Below are 20,597 nucleotides of genomic sequence, written 5' to 3' on the forward strand. Positions count from 1 at the left end.
TTACAAATGAATTAAATCTCAGAAAATACATGTAAATGTCTATATACCGTGTACACATGTATAAGCAACTGTAAGAAATAAAACAAAGACTTCCAAGGGAAGCTTCTGGCAAGCTATTCAGTCGTCACGAGAAAATTTTGTACAAAATGCATGCATAAAACTAGTAAACAAGTCTATTGATAATAAATACAGGAACACTTACCAAGTACACCGACGGTGAAGGTACAGTTGTCTGTATTGCCAGACGAGTCTGTGGCAGTGTACGTGACAACGTAGTCTCCTATCCCCAGCACGGTGCCAGGGTCGATGTTGGCGGTCAGACCAAGTTCCCCGCTGTTGTCAGACGCGATGGGGAGGCTCCAGGTCACATTGCTATTGTCGGAGTTGGAGTCGACCACAAACTCCTGGTTTAGTGTGCAGTTGGATATGACGGGAAGTTCGTTGTCTGGAGTAAATCACAAGACAGGTATTGGAGCGATACTAAAATGTCCTAAAATCCTCTTATTAAATGATTCTCATTTCTAAACTTCTTTCAAAGATTGTAAAGTCCCTAAATAAATCAACAATTTTGTAGTTTCAGGAGCCCCTTTTTTCCTTCCTAGTTCTTACTTTCCTCACGTGACTCGCATGGTTTAACGTGATACATAGCACAATATAAATGTTCTGTAGTATCAAAATCATCGTTATTATTATTGGTACTAGTACCACTATCATTGTAAATCGTTTGTTGGAATCACTTAAAAGTAAAATAAACAAGCAGCTGCATATCTGATGTACCTAATATCACATTGTACACTAGAATGGGGTGGAAGGATTTCAAAAGTTGAGCCCTGTCTCATATAGTTGCAAATCTGTATTATAAAAGAGATAGGATCTGCATGCTTGCAAATGGTCTGCACGACTAAGCTGCTAGCTTCTCACCTATGACGGTCACTGTAAAGGAACAGGAATCTGTCAGCTGGAAGGTATCAGTTGCTGTGTACGTCACGGTCGTCTCCCCGATACCGAAGTAGGATGGAGAGTATGCCGTCGAGGTCACGTTCGGTGGCTCGCTGTTGTCGGTGGCTGTAGGCTCCGCCCAGGAGAGGAAGGCCGTAGCATTGCCACTGTCTGTGAAGCTGGTCATGTTTGATGGACATTGGCTGATCACCGGCGCTACGTTATCTGCAGGGAGATGAAGTGACTATCGACATGAACATCCAAGGTTCCCAGCATTTCATGATAACAATGATTTTTCCTCAATTTTTCCCTGATGGGAGTTTCAAAATTCAAAGAGGTATTTGACACACTATAGCCAATCATCCCTATTAGGTCATGAGACTTCCTTTTTGAGCCAATGAAATTCTCTGATTTGTCCACGATTTGAGTGATATTTCTCGAAAATTCCCAGACTTTTCCATGACTGGGAAAAGTTCAGGTTTTCCCTGATGTCCACAATATCTTGAAACCCCCCAAATAACATGTACATGTAAAAGTCATCTTTCGTATGAGAGAGCTACAGCTACGGGGGACAACTCAAGGATGGAGCTAGGGCAGCCAGGTCTGGCACAAATGAGGAGTTCCTTGATGTTTACCTCAGTCACATTGCCGAGGCGACACCACATAGACCCCAAACAGACGGATTGTTGTCTTGTTTTGGGGTTCATTGGTAAAAAGCTTTTTAGCACACAGTCATAGTGAATGATCGTTTGGTCTAAGTAGTGGCTCATGTATTAAAACCCATGGGAGTACAAGAATGCAGTAGTAATCACTACCATCATTTTATTATCACATCATTGACCTAAATACACTGTGTGCAAACAAAATGAGCTACATCAAGTACACAAATTTCCTCTTACCTGTGACTGTCACGGTGAAAGAACAAGTTTTTGTTTTTCCGGACGGGTCTGTAGCCACGTAGGACACAGTCACGGTTCCTCCGTTAAACATGGTGTTGGGGTACTCGTTCTGAGTGACCGTCACCGAGTAAGAGTTGTCCGTGATGGTAGGTTCTGTCCAGTTGACCACTGCTGTCACCAAGCCTGGGTCTGGACCGACTGTGATGTTCGATGGACAGCCCGTTATAACTGGGTCTTGGGTATCTGTAAAGTAAGCGAATTTGGTAGAGGGTAATGGCATTACCAAGATTTACAACAGAAATACCGTCAGGCCTTTTGGCATACACAATCATTTATAATCATGATGTTGCACATGCACAATGAACCATTGTAAAATGGTTCAGCCTTTTATACAGATTACTTTCATAAAGGGTCAAATACAAAAAGCTATATAATTTACATATAAAACATTTTAAACCCTGAATATACTGACAACAATTTACATATGTAATTTTCATCAACAAAACCATCCCACACACAAACAAGAATATAGAAAGAAAGATGAGGAGTGAAAAAAGTCTCCCTACACTCTGGAACAGTGCGACTTACCAGTAATCTCGACAATGAAGGTACAGTTGCCCTCATTACCGGCAGTGTCTGTGAATACATAGGTCACTGTAGTGAGACCGATAAAGAATCTATCCAAGGGCTGGTAGTTACTGGTACTGGTCACCCCTCCATTGGGGTCGGTTGCGGTGGGCGTTTGCCAATATGCAACGCTAGAGTTGGTGTTCAGATTGGCAGCTGAGAGTGTGGTGCCAGGACAGTTCCTGATGATAGGGGCACTCTGATCTGTATGGAGAGATGATACATGTGAAAGAGTGTAAAGATCGGGCAAAACATTTCTAGAAATAACACAGTAGATGTGCTACCTTATACAGTCAAACCTGTCTATAGCGACCACCCAAGGGAAACACAAAAAGTGGTCTTTGTAGACAGGTGGTCTTTGTAGACAGGTGGTCACTAAAGCAGGTTTGACTGTATACGCATACATTCTGTAATGTCATTGCAAATTTACCAAAAATGCTCACTTGAAATATAACACCCCTAGCATTTGTATTCACTCCAAGACTACAAATTCACGTCTTGAAAGACAGGAAGACCATCCTTTGTAGATGGGCAAGGCTGTGAGATGAATTAAAAAGCATATCAAAATTTCTTTCTTTTCACATCTACATCTACATGTACAAACACCATCTTGAAAACCATCTTGATCAACTACATAATGACACACACCATGAAAAACAGAAACAGGAGACATACCTTGTACAATGACAGTAAAGTTGCACACTCCCATATTTCCAGCAGCATCCACTGCCTCGAGGATCACCTCAGTGCTACCCAGATCAAACTGAGAACCATTGGCGTAGGTGGCCGTCTCATTGACCACTCCGACGTTGTCCGAGGCGACCAGCTGCCAGGTTACAGTGGCATAGACCTTGCCGGCATCTTGGGCTGTCAGGATCATTGCCGGACAACCAGGGAACAGAGGGGCCTCCGTGTCTGCAAGATTTGATTTGATTTATTTCTTTTTTATTTCTTTTTCTATTGCATTTTTATAAATTTAACCACTTGGCTGCGTGCCACGTACATGTACGTGGTCTCACTCTCACTTGCCTGTGCGCACCACGTACATGTACGTATTTAGAGCATTGCGCTTTCAAGACTGTAGCACTGCATAATACCTAGCCGTACTGTGTAATTAGCACTGCAATTATGTTATACAGGTCTTGAACAATAGATGGCGCTCTTCCCCCAAAAAACTTGGTTTTGTGTGTACAGTGTACAGTTTTTGTCAGGTTTTGTACAGTACAAAAATGCTGTAGCACAGGGGGTATGAACGTGTTTTAAGCCAATAGCAATCAAGTGGATATATCAAACAAAACATTGCAAATTTTACACATTTCAACAAAATATAATGTCGAATAAAGTAAGGCTGGCTGTAACTAATCGAAAACATCAAACAGGATGTAAGATGAAAGATGTGTGAGATTTACAGACTTTGAATGGCCCTTTTTCAAACTGTAAAACTTACAATACCCTGAAATTTAGAATTACATATTAAAGAAAAATCTTGTTTGGTCTTTCAAGCAGGGGAAATTTAAACAAAAGTTTAGCCACAGTCTGCTTTAGAAATGTTCATCAACACTAAAAATAGCTAGATTTTGGCACTGCTCAGCAAATTCGAACCCAAAATGATGCAGACATTTTTCTTATTGGTGCAGAGCTGTCACCAACTGCAACATGCCTATGAGGCAAGTGATCAAATGCATAAAAATAACATTTACCTTCAATAATGACAAAGAAGGTGCAAGTGGCATTGTTGCCCGAGGAATCCACAGCTAAATACTCCACTGCGTTGTTGCCCACAGGAATGGAATCACCCGGTGAATACGTCGAGGTGACCGTCACTTGCGCAGAGTTATCCGAGGCAGTGGGCTCCGACCAGATCACCGTAGCATTGGCAGAGTTAGCATCGGTGGATTGCGTGATTGTGGTTGTGTTGCAGTTGGTAAAAGTGGGTGCCGTAGAGTCTGTAGAGGGGTTCGGTGAATAAACAGAGTGTTATTAGTTTATTTTGACATATGGTGTATGTACCTTCTATCAGAGATATAAGTGCATGTATGTACTATTTCTTGTTTGTTTGAAACTGTTGAAATATTTTGATACTCTGGTGTGTTCCTAACTATCATTTCAGCTTCTCTTAGCTTTCCTGATTACATATTTTGTTTCTGTCTGAAAGTCTGAATCTTTTAAAGATAAAATATCTATGACAGTTCTTTCACAGCCCTTAGTAGCTACAAATATCTACACTTTAAATTATAAGCAACTGACAATATATACATATATTTTATATCATAAGAGGCTTGAAGACAGTCAATGCATGAGTAATTTTTAGGGGAAAAAAAGGTTGTATACTACACATTTAAAAAACAAAATTGGAAGAATGAATATATCAAAATCTCACATTTATAAGAAAACAATCATTTAAATAAGTGAAAGGTAAAATCGTAAATCCAGAATGGTGCAACATCAGGGCCCTGTTTCATAGAACTTGATATCAATAACAAGTTACAAGCTACTGAAATCAGGCATCTGATTGGCTGAGAGCAAATTTGTCATAGAAATTTAGCATTTGTTATAGATAAAAAGTTTTATGACACAGGCCCCTGGTCCTTACCAGTAATAGTAACCGTGAAGGTGCAATATTCTACATTGTTGGACAGGTCAGTAGCCGAGTACTGCACCACCGTGGGGCCTAAACTGAACCGCGAGCCGGAGGTGACATTGACCGCCATCGTGTAGACGATGGTGTTATCTGATGCAATCGGGGTGGTCCAAGTGACCGCTCTGGTAGCGGCTCCCGAGCTAGGCAGGGGGAACGCCATATCGACAGGGCAGGTGATGAAGACAGGTGCTTCGATGTCTGTAAGGACAAGTATTAAAGACAGATTCAGACAGGTTCAGACATTCATTGAAAGTTATGGCAGCAATGTAGAGGTCTCGTGATCTAATGGATTATCTGTGCCTCAGAATATTGCTCTATGCCTTAGAAAAAAATACTTCTGGTAGATCAATGGCGCACTATTCATGTACAAAGTGCATTTATTTATACTCAGCAGACCATGGATCGTACATTCTATGAATCCCTGTCATGGCACTATAAATCCTTAGACAAGACATTTGCCACTCTCTACTTGGGTGAAGTATGTGATTACCTGGTAGGAAGACATTCTTTTGAGGCAGAATTCATGGAAGCTCTGACAGGGTCACGATATTAAGCTACATTGTATTATTATATATGCACAGTAAAGAATATTTGTATTTGAGCTGGGCTACATAATTCATCTTATCGCTTCAGACATATCCCTAACATCATGTAAGCATTCAACTGCATTCTCATTTGTATTTCACATTCTTTACACCAGCCAGAACAAATTGTAATGCGACTGAAAGAGTCCTTTCCTTTAGAATAACAACATACAGTACGTGTACTCTACACCAATAGAAGGCAAAACAAATGAAGAAGATTCATGTACTATTATCTATATTGGTATGAAAAATGAATATAACTAGCAATGATCAAACTTTTTTTGCCATAATTGTCAAAACAGCTAGTACACAGTAATTAAATCAACAAGAAGCACGTCTCTAATTTCAAGTTACGTATACTAAGGTGCTGGGTGCTTTGTCGAATTAACTCAACAAATCTTACCGGATACAGTGACTGTAAAGTTACAGGTTGCCTCGTTATTGGAACTATCCAAAGCAATGGCAGTTACGACGGTGTCTCCTACTACGAAGTTGCTTCCGCTCGGGATATCAGTCGTGGCCATCACCGCATTACTGTTGTCTGTGGCATTGACTGCATCCCAGGTGACTGCGGCCGTGGCAATACCAGAGCCAGTGTTGACAGAGATGTCCGACGGGCAGGTGATAACGGGTGGAGTAACATCTATAAAGAGGAAGAGATTAATCATGATGAATACTTATGGTATGTATGTATGTATGTGTGAACAAAAACGAGAGGGTTCCATGAAACATGTTCCACCAGCAATTGCTCAGCATGACAGGTACAGTATTGTCTACATAGAGAGTAGTGATCACTACTGTTTGTGACACGCAGCGTGCATGTGGATGATATATTATCTACTTGTTCAGACATTGTACAGGAAAGCTTCAAATCAAAGAAATTCAGTCACTTCTGAAAGGCCTGGAAGATACCACGACTTATATATTTTTTCCTTTTTCAGAAATCATATTTTCGGATGGACTCGCACAACTTCAAAAAGAATGAAAATTAACCAAATGCTAAAAAGCATTAACTGCAATGGGCTCTATTTCCAAATGGAAGAATATGATCTAGACCTCAATTGCAGCAATGTCATCAAGAAAGTGTGAACACTTACCAAACACTGAAAGTGTGAAACTGCATTGGGCCTTGTTTCCTGATGGATCCACTGCGGTGTACGTGACCGTTAACGCGCCAGTAGCTAGGACCGTGTACAGTGGCATGCTGGAGGAGGTCATCACGCTCAGGCTGTTGTCCGTTGCAGTAGGCTCTGACCAGGTCGCGTTGACCATGCTGGCATCGGCCGGAAGGGTCAGGTTGATGCCGGTAGGACAGTCGGTGAAGACGGGAAGCTCCTCATCTGGGAGAGAAAATGGAAGGTGGGTGGAGAGAATGAGAATACATGTACATTTATTTGAAGTCGGCACCAATTATATATCATAAGTTTTAAGTGGAAAGATGAGTGAGAATGGAAAACGACAATGAGAATCACACAAGGGAATGTGCACATCAGATGAAGAATATTCAAGCAACCGGGTTATTAAAGGTACTATGTCCCTTTTGCAGCCAACCTCAAATTCTGTAGAACTTTGCAGGAATTATGAATATGTCATGTATGTCCTATCTGTGAAATTTAAACGTTAGCAGTGTCCTCATATTCAAATTATGCAAGGAAACCCGTTTACTTGCTGGACTTCACTGTCAGACACTACTGAGTGACTGACTGGCTTTTTTTCTTCTTTGGTAATAACATACATAAAAAGAGTTGTAAAGGGTACATGAGCATTTGTCTACATCAATAACCCACTTCTTGTGATGGCCAAGAATAAACTGATTGAATCTTTGCTCAGCATAAAACGTATGACCATTCGGTACAATTGTCTGAAAATCAAGACTATTACTTTTGGGCTCTATAGCCCGAAAGTCGATTTAACAACTAATAGTCGTTATTTTCCCACTTGAAGACATTTTCAAGCCCCTCCTTTTTTAGGGAAGTTCTAAATTAGTATTATCTTTCAAATGCAGTTGGAATTTAACTTTTTCATTTTTTTGGCCTGCAAATGGGACATAGTACCTTTGTGTCAATCATCTATTCATTTCTTTACAACTTCCACGTATCTGAACAATAGTAGTGCACATGCTCACTACAAGCTAATCAAAACATCAAATCATCAGCAAGGTAAAAATATGATGTCTATAGATTTAACGTCCACTTCAATATGTATGGAAGAATTTAATTAAAATTAAAAAAATTGGTAACAAAACAGGCGCAAGACTTGAGAAAAAGTCATGAAGTGGCACCGTAAAATATTTAAGCATTACAAATTAATCGTGAAAATAGAGGAGGGGGGGGGGGGCTAAATCAGCCCCCCAGGTTTACACCCTTTTGGTTCTCAACGGACAATATACTAGACCCTTACCTCTGACAGTGACAGTGAATGTGCATTGTGCAACTAGTCCGGCCGGGTCTGTAGCAAAGTAGGAGACCAAGGTGTCTCCGATGTCGAACAGGCTTCCGGAATCCTTGGTCACGTTAAGCGAGGGTTCAATGCTGTTGTCGGTTGCCACTGGTGCCGACCATGATACGCTGGCGGTAGAGTTGCCTGGATCGGTTGTCACGTTCATGTTGCTTGGGCATCCAGTCAGCACGGGTGGGACAGTGTCTGGGATGGGTGAGGGAGAGAGAGAGAGAGAGAAAAAAAGAAATGTGTCAGGTCTCCTTATGCTTCTAGTATTAAACAATAAGATAATACAATGAAATGATTAAAAATACTTTTGTGTTAAAATTCCTGTTCCTTTTTCGATCATTTGCAAGTGCTACTCCAAGTAGATATCAAGTTGGGATGCAAGGAGGTAATGTACAAGAGACAGAAAGAGAGACAGAGAGAGATGGACAGAGAGAGATGGACAGAGAGAGATGGACAGCCAGAAATACAGGGTGACAGAAACAATGACATTCAAGGAGAGAGAACAATAAAGGTGAATCCTACCAATTTTAACCTTCAAACATTCTTTAATGCAATCAATGTCTCCATCCATGACAAAATTACAAGGGGGAAATGTGTACAACTTACCTAGCACAGTAACATAGACACCACATGAACCGATATTGCCAGCGTCATCAGTAGCCTGGTACAGAACCAAGGTTGTACCCAGTTCAAAGACAGAAGGTGCTGGCCCGCTGTTGAGCGAGAAATTACCAGAGTTGTCAGTGAAAACAGGTGCTGTCAAGTTTACGGTAGCATTGAGTGATCCAAGGTCAGGCTCGACGGTGGTGTTGGATGGACATCCACTTGCAACTGGCCTGGTGACATCTGATAGAGCAAAGCAGAGGGAGAATCATGTAAAACAGAGGCTAATCTTATACTGTAGAAGTCATGGTATAAGATTTGGAGTTGCAGAATATACACCATGACAATTAAGTACTCTAATGTTAACTTTAACCCTAATATGATTGGTGTGGTATACTGCGGGTTTTACTCCAGCTAGGGAGTTTATTTTGGAGTTTAAAGGAAACCTGTATGTAGCAAAAGAGAAAAAGAGGAGTTTTGACCACAGGATCGATACACCAAGGAAAGAATTGTAGACTTGGACCTATATGGGGCACAACAGAAAGTTTCATGACACTCACCGAGCACGGTTACAGCAAAAGTGCATGTTGCTTCGTTTCCATTAGTATCAACGAAAGAGTAAACCACACTGACGCTTCCGATGTTGAAGAAGGAGCCGTTGATGTGGGTGGAATTCTGCGAGGCGATACCAAACGCATCCGTGGCTATGATCGGAGTCCAGGTCACTACTGAGCCATTCAGGGTCGAGGGTGCGTTGACCTCGATGGATGAGGGGCATCCAGATATTGTTGGTTGAATATTATCTGCATGAACAATCAAAGCATAGCATTTTCAGAGTGATGATCAATCGCATTTAGAGCATTTGGAGTATTTATGTCACTTAGCTGATGGTTCATAAAAGAAGAAGACGAAGAAGGAGAATTTGAAGAAGAAGTAGAAGAAGAAGAAGAAGAAGACAAAGTAGTAGGAGAAGAGAAGAAAATAAGAAGTAGGCGATGACATGTTGATCAATAGTATTGCAGTATAACAAATTTTGGTGGTCAATTGTGAATTTTCTTTCTGAAAACTGTGAAATCTGAAATTATCAACATAGTATGTACTGCGAAGTTAAATACCACGGACAAATTTAATCAAACAAGAGTACATTCTGAAACTAATTTATCCTTTTCTTACATATTGCAATATTGTTTGGGCCTCAGCTTCTCAAAAAAGAACAGTGAGAATAATTCGTAAAATGCCTTTCCTTGCCTCCGCCAAACTTTTATTTACTCAATTTGAACTTTTGAATGTATTTGATTTGTATAAATTAAGACAAGTTATGTTTTCTTGTCAGAGACCGATCTTGCCATTATCCCTAACACTTTATTTTTCTATTAACTCTGCAACCCATGCACTCCTATTGTACTCGATCAAATGCAGATTTTCACATTCAATACGCAAGAACATCAGTTTCTCAAAAAACCATTTACTATGCAGGTTCCTAACTATGGAATGCATTGCCTGCTAATCTAAAATCTGTCCATCTAATTGTATTTGTCACATGCGTTCATACCCAATTTTATGTGAACTATCGGTTTATATATATTGAGTGAATAAATGAATTGAATTGAACTACTAACAAAATTAATTCAAAAAGCAAATTAAAAGGGGCAAAGTTATTGAAAACTTTCAGAATTACATTTGTGATACATAACTCTATGGATTAAAACAAATGTGAGATATACGCTTTCTCTTCGACTAACCAGAGATTGTGACGTTGAAGCTGCACTCTGCTTTGTTTCCAGCTGCATCATATGCAGTGTTCACTACAGTAGTGACGCCTAGAGAAAAGGCATAACCAGACACGTGTGTCTGGTTCATCAAGACCACTCCTACGTTGTCAGTGGCTGCAGGAATGGACCATGACACTCCAAATGTGGTCTCGTTTATACTTGTGTAACCACTTTGTTCATTAGGGCAAGAAGAGTACATCGGGGGCTCTGAGTCTGCAAAATAGGAAACACAACATGCAAATGTCTTGATGTTGGACAACATTTTCGCAATAACTGAAGTGCAGAAAGAATTTTATGGAACCTAGCTGAGATGAGGACATTTATACCATCACCCATCTGTTAAAAAAAAAATCCTAAAAGAATGTTCACCACATGACATGTCGTTTCATTTCATTTTTCCTTTTACTATCAAAATATGCTCTGTTTACATACACTCACAAGTGTATTATTTATTGTTTATCGTTTTATACCATTTTTTTATCATGATTTGTTAAACAAAAACAGAATAAAATCACATGAAAGGATTGAGAAAAGTTTACACGAAGGGTAGCATACAAATAATAAAAGATTCCTTCATTTTTACTAACAAACTATGATAACAAGGCCCTTATGGCCAGAAAGCTTACCAGATACTGAGATGTTGAAAGAGCACATGGAAGTCAGCCCAGCAGCATCAGTGGCTGTATAGGTCACAGTAGTGACACCCACTGGGAAAGCCATTCCAGGGTTATAATTGGATGATACAGTCGGGGCACCTGCATTGTCGAGGCCCACTGGCGGGGTCCAGTTCACGACCGCTTGGTCGCTTGCTGCATCGGTTGGCTGGGAGATGTCACCAAAATTACAGCCCTGCAGGCTTGGGGTTTCGTTATCTGTTGGGCAAGAGGAATTCTGGTGGTTACCAAGGCCATTTCTTGACAAGAACAAGAGTAGGCAACAATGAATCACAAGCTTTCAGTGAGTGAATTCTTCCGTAGTTCCTTGCGGAGACAATACTCGTGTTTATCACTCTTAAATTCTCCTGTAATTCATTTTCAGGACTACACCTTTTGAAGTGCGATCTTTCTTATATTTCGATAACAAAAATTATCCGGTATTCTCACACTACTTCCATCAAACCACATACTTCACGTGAAGAGGACTGGAGATGCTCACTGATCAGAAATTTGCTGCGGGAACAATTGCATTTAGTATAAGGTTAAAGTTAGGATTATGGTCAATGTAGGAAAATGACCAAAGAACATTTTGCAATGGAGCATATTAAAGTCATAGTTTACCGCCTGATCCATCAACCCTGCGATAGCTCAGTCGGTAGAGCAGTGGTCTCGTAATCCGGTGACCCAAGTTTGAAACCAAGACGATGCGCTAGTGCCCTTTGGTAAGGCATTAATTCTCATTACCAGGTCCCTCGGAGAAGACCTAAAGCCGTCGGCCGTCTGGTTGCTTATACTTAAAAGCATTTATGCTTTATTAGCAGTCAGGTAAAATAACCACCACCATTCAACTCACCATAAACATTGATATTGATAAGGCAGGTAGCTGCATTGCCATAAGCGTCCTGTGCCATATAGGTGACCAGCGAATCGCCCAGGTTGAAGGTGCTCCCTGATGGGCTATCAGGGGCTGAAATCACTGCTACCGTGTTATCCGACACGGCAGGCTCCGTCCAGTTGACAACAGCACTAGCTGTCCCATTGTCAGTGGGTACACTTACGTTGAAAGGACAGCCCACGTATACGGGCGATTCCTCATCTGAAGAAAAAAAAGGATACGTTGGACGTCATAAAACTACTTTTTCTACAATTCGTCCTTGTTTTCACAAAGTGACGGTAGTGAGGAAAATCGTCACGCAAAGTGAATGCAATTTTTTTTTCACTACCGTCACTTCGTGAAAACAGCGACAAATTATGCACTATTCCTCACTGGGCTACTACCAGTAATTGGAAACAAGTTGCTGCTCTGCTAAAGTCAGGGTAATTATGCTGCATTATTATAGTGTTAGGCACTATATAAGCAAATATAATTATTATCATATCTTCAAACTACATCTTCAAACTACATTTCCTAATAAAACTCCTTATCTCTAATTCTACATGTCACACTTTGTAAAGCAATTTTTTTCCTCTCTCTCTCTCTCTGCTCTACCTCTCGGTCACTCATTTGCTATTACAAACCTGAATTATACAAGGAGGATAGTGACAAATCCTTATACATGCCTTCATCATGAACCTACTAAGCCCATGCCTTCATTAAGCAGCTCGCTTCACAATAAACAAAAGGCCACCTCAGTTTATTTTGAACAGATTCTTGTAACCTACCTATTCTAACACAGGTGCGTGGTACAGGCAAAGAAAAAACATACAAAGTACATCTTTATGCCATATTTTTCCTGATTTACCCTTACTACATAATATGGAAGTGCTTAATATCCCACAGAAAAAAACAAACATATAAAGTTATATCTAAAAGACTCGTGTAAAGAACTTTCGACCAAGGGCTTACCATTTACTGTTACAGTAAAGCTGCAGGAACCACATTGCCGAAGGTGTCAGTTGCAGTGTATGTGATGACCGTATCCCCCACTGGGAATTCAGAGCCAGACTGTTTGTTCAGCATAACCGTAGGTGTACCTTGATTGTCGGTGATGTTAGGGGATTGGAAGGTTACCATGGCTGTAGGAGAAGCTGCATCCGTTGTTGTGTTGATACTGGATGGACAGCCCTCAATCACTGGAGGTGTCATATCTGTAGGAAGAGAATGCAAAAGAGAATGTGAAAGATTAAAATTAATTTTTTGGTTCGATTGTTTTTAACTGACTGCTATTAAAGAAAGCATGTGTATGCTTGTAAGTAAGCAACCAGGGGACCCACGGTTTTAATTCCTCTCCGAGGGACTTGGTAATGAGGATAAATTAATGCCTTACCAAAGGGCACCAGTACATAGACTGGTTTTTTAACCCGGGACCTCCCGGTTACATGACCACCACCTACCACTGCGCCATTGCGTCTCCTTTCAAACTGTACATGAGAATTCAAAATCAATACTAGGGCCCTGAAGTTCAATATAGTTATATACAGTTTGAACAACCTACACTTGGCACGTAATATATTTGTAATATATACCCTAATCCGCAGATGGTCCTTCCTAAATTCATGGGCAGTGTTAAATTGCTATTAATGTTCAGAATTGTGCGTTGAACATATATTTCTTTGACAGTGACAATATGCCAGAGTATGAAGCCTTTCAAAATTGCTGATTAATTGCCACCAACATCAATTTTATTTTAATTTCATATTCTCAAACCATCCCAATTTTTTTTTGTAAAAGCTCACCGTCAACAGACACTACAAATGAGCAGGAGATAGAGTTGCCAGACAGGTCCTGCACAGTGTAAACAACAGTTGTGTCACCAAAGTTGAAGAGGGAGCCTGGATGGGTGGAGATGACCGTGATGACCATGTCCGTGTTGTCCGAGATCATTGGGGCTGGCCAGGTCACGTTGGCCTGTGTGCTGGAGTCTGTGATGTTGTAGGTGATGTCCGACGGACAGTTCAACAGCATAGGCTTCTCCTCGTCTGTGTCAGGTATTACAAGGGAGAGATAATGTGATTATAGTGCACAGAAAATACAATTGAACCCATCTAGAAAGACCATCACATCACAGAGGACAGTGGGTAATCAGGTAATGTAGAAGGGTGGCCTTTCTAGACAGGTTCTACATGTATAACACATTTGTTTTTAAAAGAAAGACAATTTAGGTGACCACTAGACAGGTTGCCATTCATACGCGTACAACGATAAAGTCTCGCTTCACATTTTCCTAAAGCGCAAGATTACTAGAAAACTAACAAAGTCCACACAAAAAAAAAAATCAGTATTTAGCACCGAGCATGGCATCCTTTCATCAGCTATGTATATATCTGATATCTATACTTTCTCCCTGCCTCCATTTTTTCATAGACAATCTATTCATTTCAGCCAAAACTCCACAAATCCTTGTACTTGCAAGTGATTCTCATTCCACGAATAAATAATGTGCATCTTACCCGAGATTGTAACAGTGAAAGAGCATGTGGATGGGTTCCCTGATGGATCGGTAGTGTTGTAAGTAACCGTTGTCACGCCAACAGTGAAGTTGGAGCCACTGACAATGTCGGAAGAAACTGATAGAGATCCAGTGTTGTCTGCTGCTACAGCATCTGACCAGGACACTGAGGCTACGGCCAGACCTGGGTCGGTTACATTCACAATGTTGGCCGGGCAAGTGATGACCGGAGCTTCGCCATCTGCAGGATAAAGACAATTATATTCCGGTACTCAGTTTGATGACTGATAACTGTTTCAACACACTGATAGACGAAATTAACGATTGACTTCTCTCTTGTAATTGGTACCTATGTGCAATTAATTTCAAAATATTGATCATACGATTGAGTAATTGATCATACTATCAATTGCTAAGCCCATACCATGAGACTGAAGCTGTTGCTTCACTTCAACTAAAGGGTAATTCCTTTACTTCCATTTGAATAATGCCGAAACTTAAATAGGGATACCAGTTAGTTTTCCCTGAAAAGAGACACAGACAAGTTAGAACCTCATTTTTACTGCACAATCTAAAGCCTGAAAAATCTTTAAAAAAACTAGAAATGTCAGAGCCTGGAGTAAGGATATGGCCTGAAAACTAGCATCCTTTTAAAATATACATGTAAACAGCTCAGTATTCGAATATCGCGGCAATTAATGCACCATCAGACATGCAATGGATGCTTCATAATAATACATGGCAATGTACATGAAGATGTAGGAAACTCACCAGTGACTGTGACTGTAAAAACACATTCTCCAACGAGTCCATCAACATCCACAGCAGTGTAGTTGACTATGTATGATCCAACGGCTAGCACAGTTGGAGGTTCATAGTTGGCGTATAGCTGAAGGGCTGATGTATCGACGTTGTCCATGGCTGAAGGCACTGTCCATTTAACCCTGGCATTGACCGAACCGACATCTGCAGCTACAGTGATGTCAGAAGGACAGCCAACGTAGGTAGGAGGCTGATCATCTGTCAATATAGAATGTAGATATGTAGAAGTAAATAGTATTAGTGGTCTGAAGTAGAAGTGAGACTGTATATGAGAAATTACAAGTACATTCTGCCACACTATATCTATAACTCTAAAATGATCTCTGTCCTATACATGGGGAAAGCTTACCTGTGACTGTGATATCAAACGTGCACTGGGCTATGTTTCCTGCATCATCCGTTGCATTGTAAGACACAGTCTGAACTCCGATGGAGAAATTGGATCCCGAGAAGTCAGTGGTGATGAGAGGGGTACCTGCATTATCGGTAGCCAGTACCGTCGGCCAGCTGACTTCGGCCAAAGCAGTTTCAGGGTCCGTGGTAACACTCATGTTGGACGGGCAGTTGATGAAGACAGGAAGCTCCATGTCTGGATGAGAAGAATAGATTGGAGTATGAATATTTTTCACATAACTATTTTAGATAAAAAATCTAGCCTAATATATTCTATTTGTGGGAATTATTGATAAGGAATGATTTAATGTGCACTGGTAATTTCAGCCAACAATGTCTTATTTTCTGAACTACTTGGGGGGCAGTTAGCTCCTATATATGCAAAAACACAACAGCTACAGGTATATGTATCCTCAGAGAATCTTATAATTTCCTATGGAATGTTATGTATAAGTTATGAACGCAAGAGGGACTTACAAAGTCTGTATGTAGAGGTATTATTCCAGTTTGATTTACCGGTACTGCTTTATATAACATTCTCTGGTACAGTAAAAGCTATAGGTAAGCAATAAAGATTGCCTTGAATGTACATGTGAAGGTGTCGTGGTCAAGTGGATACATCTTCAGACATGGTTAGCAGTTAGAGTCCCACTATGGCAAATGGGTACCAGTTTCTTGAATGCTGGAAGCGCCAAAATCGGTAGACTAGCAGAGCCAGGGGCGCCTTCCACATCTTGCGTGGTGGTTATGTGCGTTTTAAAAGTATCCCATATATGTATCATCATGTAGTGGTACGATAACTCACCTACAACTGTGACCTGGAAGATACAGGAGTCCTCATTTCCCTGAGGGTCTACTCCTGTATAGGACACCTCTGCGGTCCCAACGTAGAAGATATTCAGGGGTTGGTGTGAATCCACCACAGAGACAAACCCTGCATTGTCAGTGAAGACTGGCACGGTCCAGTTCACACTTGTTGTCACTGATCCAGGGTCGGCTGACTGGGTGATGTTGCTGGGACAGCCTGAAATGCTGGGCAGTTCCTCGTCTGGAGACAAGCAAAGTAGGGGAAATGAAATGCATTTCTGAATTCTTCAATTTTCAATTATTACAAGATAGGGTATGGCCCTGTATTAACATAGGCATGAAAGGTTCAAATGAGCTTTACAAGTTAAACAAAATTTAGAAGGCTCTTCCTAAGAAATTATGGATAAGGCATTTTTACTGGCTCCATATAATCTTTTTAATTTGACTATCTACCCAATGCTGTTGATTATGTCTGGTGTCTAATCAAAATGAATATTTAACCCTAGTCTTGTTGTTTAGGAAAAATCATTCTACTTGCATCATATCCCTAGATTGGTGACTGTGTCCGCAAGTGCTTTTGCATGGGAGGGGCGAGGGGGGGGGGGCTGTTGTGTGGATCTTTGCTGCTATTGAGTAAGTACACCTATATCAAAGTATGCAGCACCTGGAAATACACTTTGTGAATAGAATAATGTATCTATGATACTTTATGACTGCTTTTTGTAATTGTTTAGGTATTTCTTCGCCATGTTAATATTTTCATACAAATATCCTGTCATACTCACCTGCTTTATGCCAATCTTTAATAGTTTTTGGTAAAACTCTTACTGTATTTTCAAGAGCAATGTATTATCGACATCATCTCATGTATTGACAATTCCCTTACCCGAGATCTCGACGGTGAAAGAGCAAGAGGCTGGGTTCCCTGATGGGTCGGTAGTAGAGTATGTAACAGTTGTGAGACCAACAGTGAAGTTAGAACCACTGACGATGTCTGAAGAGACCCTTAGATTTCCAGTATTGTCTGTGGCTACAGCATCCGCCCAGGACACTGAGGCTACATCCAGACCAGGATCACTTACATTCACAATGTCGGTTGGGCAAGTGATGGTAGGGGCTTCGTCGTCTGTAAGATGGGATAAAAACAAAATATAACATTATTTGTACATACCAAAGCATACAGTTACAGGTAAAATGTTACCTAATGTGTGTGTGAAATCATAGAATACAATCATTCTCCCCCTTTCTTTTCCTCTAAATTTATACCACTTGCATCTAACATGCAATGGGAAGATCTCTCTTGTATCACATAGGTCAATGCATTTTCCCACTATCAAACAAAGCTGATTGAAAAGATATCAAGGCACAATTAATGTAGTATGACACTGTATTGATTTTTTTTAAAGCCCAATTTTCCATATTAAATAGTGCTCTTTATTCAGATCTTGCCCAAGTTTGCCTACTGTAGCAACAGCTGATGTGTGTAAGGTGGATTTTCCATCCACAGAGATGATACTCTGCATAACATGCAAATTAGCTAGTTCATCATATATGTTTCCTCTATAAATGAAACATCTGTTGAATGCAGTTTGTTAAGTGGTCCACCGTACGTAAGCAACAGCAAACAACAATAATGTGAAAGTAGAAAAGAAGTAGTAGGAAAAATATACCTGTCACTGTTATCACAAACACGCACTGTGCCACATTGCCAGACAGATCTGTTGCATTGTACATGACGGTCCAGACTCCAATGGACAGGACAGATGGTGATTTGTAGTTTGCAGACACCATCACATTGCCGTCATTGTCGCTGAATGTTGGAACAGCCCATGTCACGGTGGTGTTGGTGAGTCCGTTATCGGCCGTTTGGCTGAAATCGATTGGGCAGGTGAGCACTGATGGTATCATATCATCTGTGTGGAGGAAGCATGGTGCGAAACAAACAATGTGAAATCAATTTATTTCACCCAACATCAAGGAGAGCAGGTATATGCTTGTAGGTAACCAAGAACCTATGGCTTTACACTCTTTAAAATCAAGGTACCGAGTCGTAATGGCATACCAAAGGCCACTACCGCAACGACTTGGTTTCCAACTTTTATAGAATAACATCATATGCTCTACAGAATAAAGTCTACTTTTATGATCTTCATCTCCTTTTCAATGCATTTTTCAATCACTGCTTATGCAGAGAATCATTACCCCTCCAATCAAAATATTTGTTACGTCGGAGCAATAATAATAATAATAATAGGCATTTCTATAGCGCCATCTATCTAGATAATTCTATTCCGAGGCACATTTATTATTACCCCGGCTTTAGCCTAGCAGCCGTTTATACAGCGCTCCAGCATTTCAAGGAATTAATTCCTGCCAGGTACCCATCTACATCACCTGGGTTGAGTGTGGCAAATGTAGATCAATGTCTTGCCAAAGGACATTAGTGCCGCGGCGGGACTCGAACCGCGGACCTTGCGATCGACAGTCCGGCGACGTATCCACTCGACCACGACACCTCTACATCCTAATATTTGTTGGCCTGCACTGTGATTTCCAGGGAATTTCAGTCTTTGCAAATGAAGTTTTCTCTTGACTTAATAACCAAAGGAAATCCAGACTGTTTCTACCAGTAATAAATATGCATACCTGTGACATTGACATAGAAGGAGCACACGGCAACATTTCCACCCAAGTCGGTGGCGTTGTAGGTGACCAGCGTGTTTCCAACGGGGAACATCTGTCCCGGGGTGTAATCGGACACCACTGAAGCAACACCGGTGTTGTCGGTGGCTGTTGGCACCGTCCACCACACCACGGAGGTGTTCAGGGAAGGTGTGGTTCCAGAAGAGATGGAGAATGGGCAGGTTATCATTGGATCCTCGTTGTCTGGAAAAAAAGCAATCAAGAATATCAGATCAAGAATATCAAGTGATTACTACGGATAAAACTAATCTCTTCTTGACAACAAAATCTCAGTATCTTTCATGACCATATACGAATACAATTCCTTTAAATGTATTGCACGTAATAAGAAGAATTTAGCAACTCAATGACAACAAACGATAGCATTCTGGATCAAATACACTTGTCTCACCATGATCATCCGCTAAATGCTAGTACATGCTTCTACTGAAAAGAATGACCAAACGCATATAGCGGGGTATCAAGAGACATGGCTAGGCACTTCCAAGACTGAAGCAGCTTACCTTCAACTGATACGTAGAAACTGCACTCTGCTTCATTTCCTGAGGCGTCTACCGCCATGTAATACACAGGGGAGGAGCCAAAGGGGAACATAGCGCCTGAATTCTTGGAGCCCACAAAGCCAACTGAACCGGAGTTATCGGAGGCGGAGGGCTCGGTCCACGTCACGTTGGTGGCCTGGTTGGAGCCCAGGTCGGTGGACACGGTCAGGTTCGCAGGACAGTTCTGGATGTCTGGAAGCTCAGCATCTGATGGCATTTTCAAAACAGAGGCAATATGATATACAATGCAGAATGTGTAGGCAAGAGATGGATGAATTTGCAGATGGTGAAAGATGGGGAAAAGTGTGTAAGGTTTTTATCAGTTTACTTGATCTGATATATGTATACAATCCTTGTTTTACTGCTTTCCACTCTGTGGTTCGTATTCTATAAACATTTAAACATGATACTGGGTTTAGGCTTTTGTTCAGAATTGGGTATAACAAGGGAATTTAGTCCGAGGTCTGTGTTTTCACACAGGGCCAGGTTTAACCAAATTAGTGGAATACGGAAATAGCATGGAAATGCCTATATAGAGAATAATATCTGGTATAGCTTATATGTACACAATACAATGAAGTTTAAACTCTACCAAAACATACGAAATAGATGAAATCTGAATAGGTATAATTTGAAAAAAGAGAGGACATTTAATTAAGATAGAACAGAGACAGAGAGAGAGAGTGGGAGAGGTAATGGTAATGACAGAATGAAAGAACAAAGGGGAAGATACGTCACTGCTAGGCATCTGAGGGAAGGGTTAAAGAGGAAC

At 40.9% G+C, this 20,597-nt stretch overlaps 1 protein-coding gene across 16 annotated transcripts in view; it reads right to left on the reverse strand.

The window, feature by feature from the left end:
• LOC588928 overlaps nt 1–20,597 on the reverse strand; it is a 111,923-nt gene that overhangs the window by 30,625 nt on the left and 60,701 nt on the right. For 13 of the 16 annotated variants that reach the window (XM_030974331.1, XM_030974330.1, XM_030974333.1 and 10 more), the window contains 12 exons: nt 19,787–20,032; nt 19,227–19,466; nt 18,251–18,493; nt 17,467–17,706; nt 16,579–16,821; nt 15,730–15,969; nt 15,330–15,578; nt 14,560–14,799; nt 13,846–14,088; nt 13,016–13,257; nt 12,023–12,265; nt 11,366–11,385 (listed from right to left, as the gene is read on the reverse strand). In XM_030974331.1, the coding sequence (XP_030830191.1) occupies nt 13,025–13,257; nt 13,846–14,088; nt 14,560–14,799; nt 15,330–15,578; nt 15,730–15,969; nt 16,579–16,821; nt 17,467–17,706; nt 18,251–18,493; nt 19,227–19,466; nt 19,787–20,032 (2,417 nt within the window). In that variant the 3' untranslated portion in view covers nt 11,366–11,385; nt 12,023–12,265; nt 13,016–13,024. Of the gene's footprint in view, nt 1–202; nt 446–921; nt 1,165–1,838; nt 2,082–2,426; nt 2,670–3,140; nt 3,381–4,165; nt 4,412–5,058; nt 5,305–6,093; nt 6,334–6,787; nt 7,031–8,090; nt 8,334–8,744; nt 8,985–9,301; nt 9,545–10,483; nt 10,727–11,139; nt 11,386–12,022; nt 12,266–13,015; nt 13,258–13,845; nt 14,089–14,559; nt 14,800–15,329; nt 15,579–15,729; nt 15,970–16,578; nt 16,822–17,466; nt 17,707–18,250; nt 18,494–19,226; nt 19,467–19,786; nt 20,033–20,597 lie in introns of those variants that run through there. The other 3 variants (XM_030974341.1, XM_030974340.1, XM_030974339.1) reach the window with 1 other exon arrangement.

Source organism: Strongylocentrotus purpuratus, unplaced genomic scaffold, assembly GCF_000002235.5.
Source record: "Strongylocentrotus purpuratus isolate Spur 01 unplaced genomic scaffold, Spur_5.0 spur5_scaffold_7, whole genome shotgun sequence".
Taxonomy (NCBI): Eukaryota; Metazoa; Echinodermata; class Echinoidea; order Camarodonta; family Strongylocentrotidae; genus Strongylocentrotus; species Strongylocentrotus purpuratus.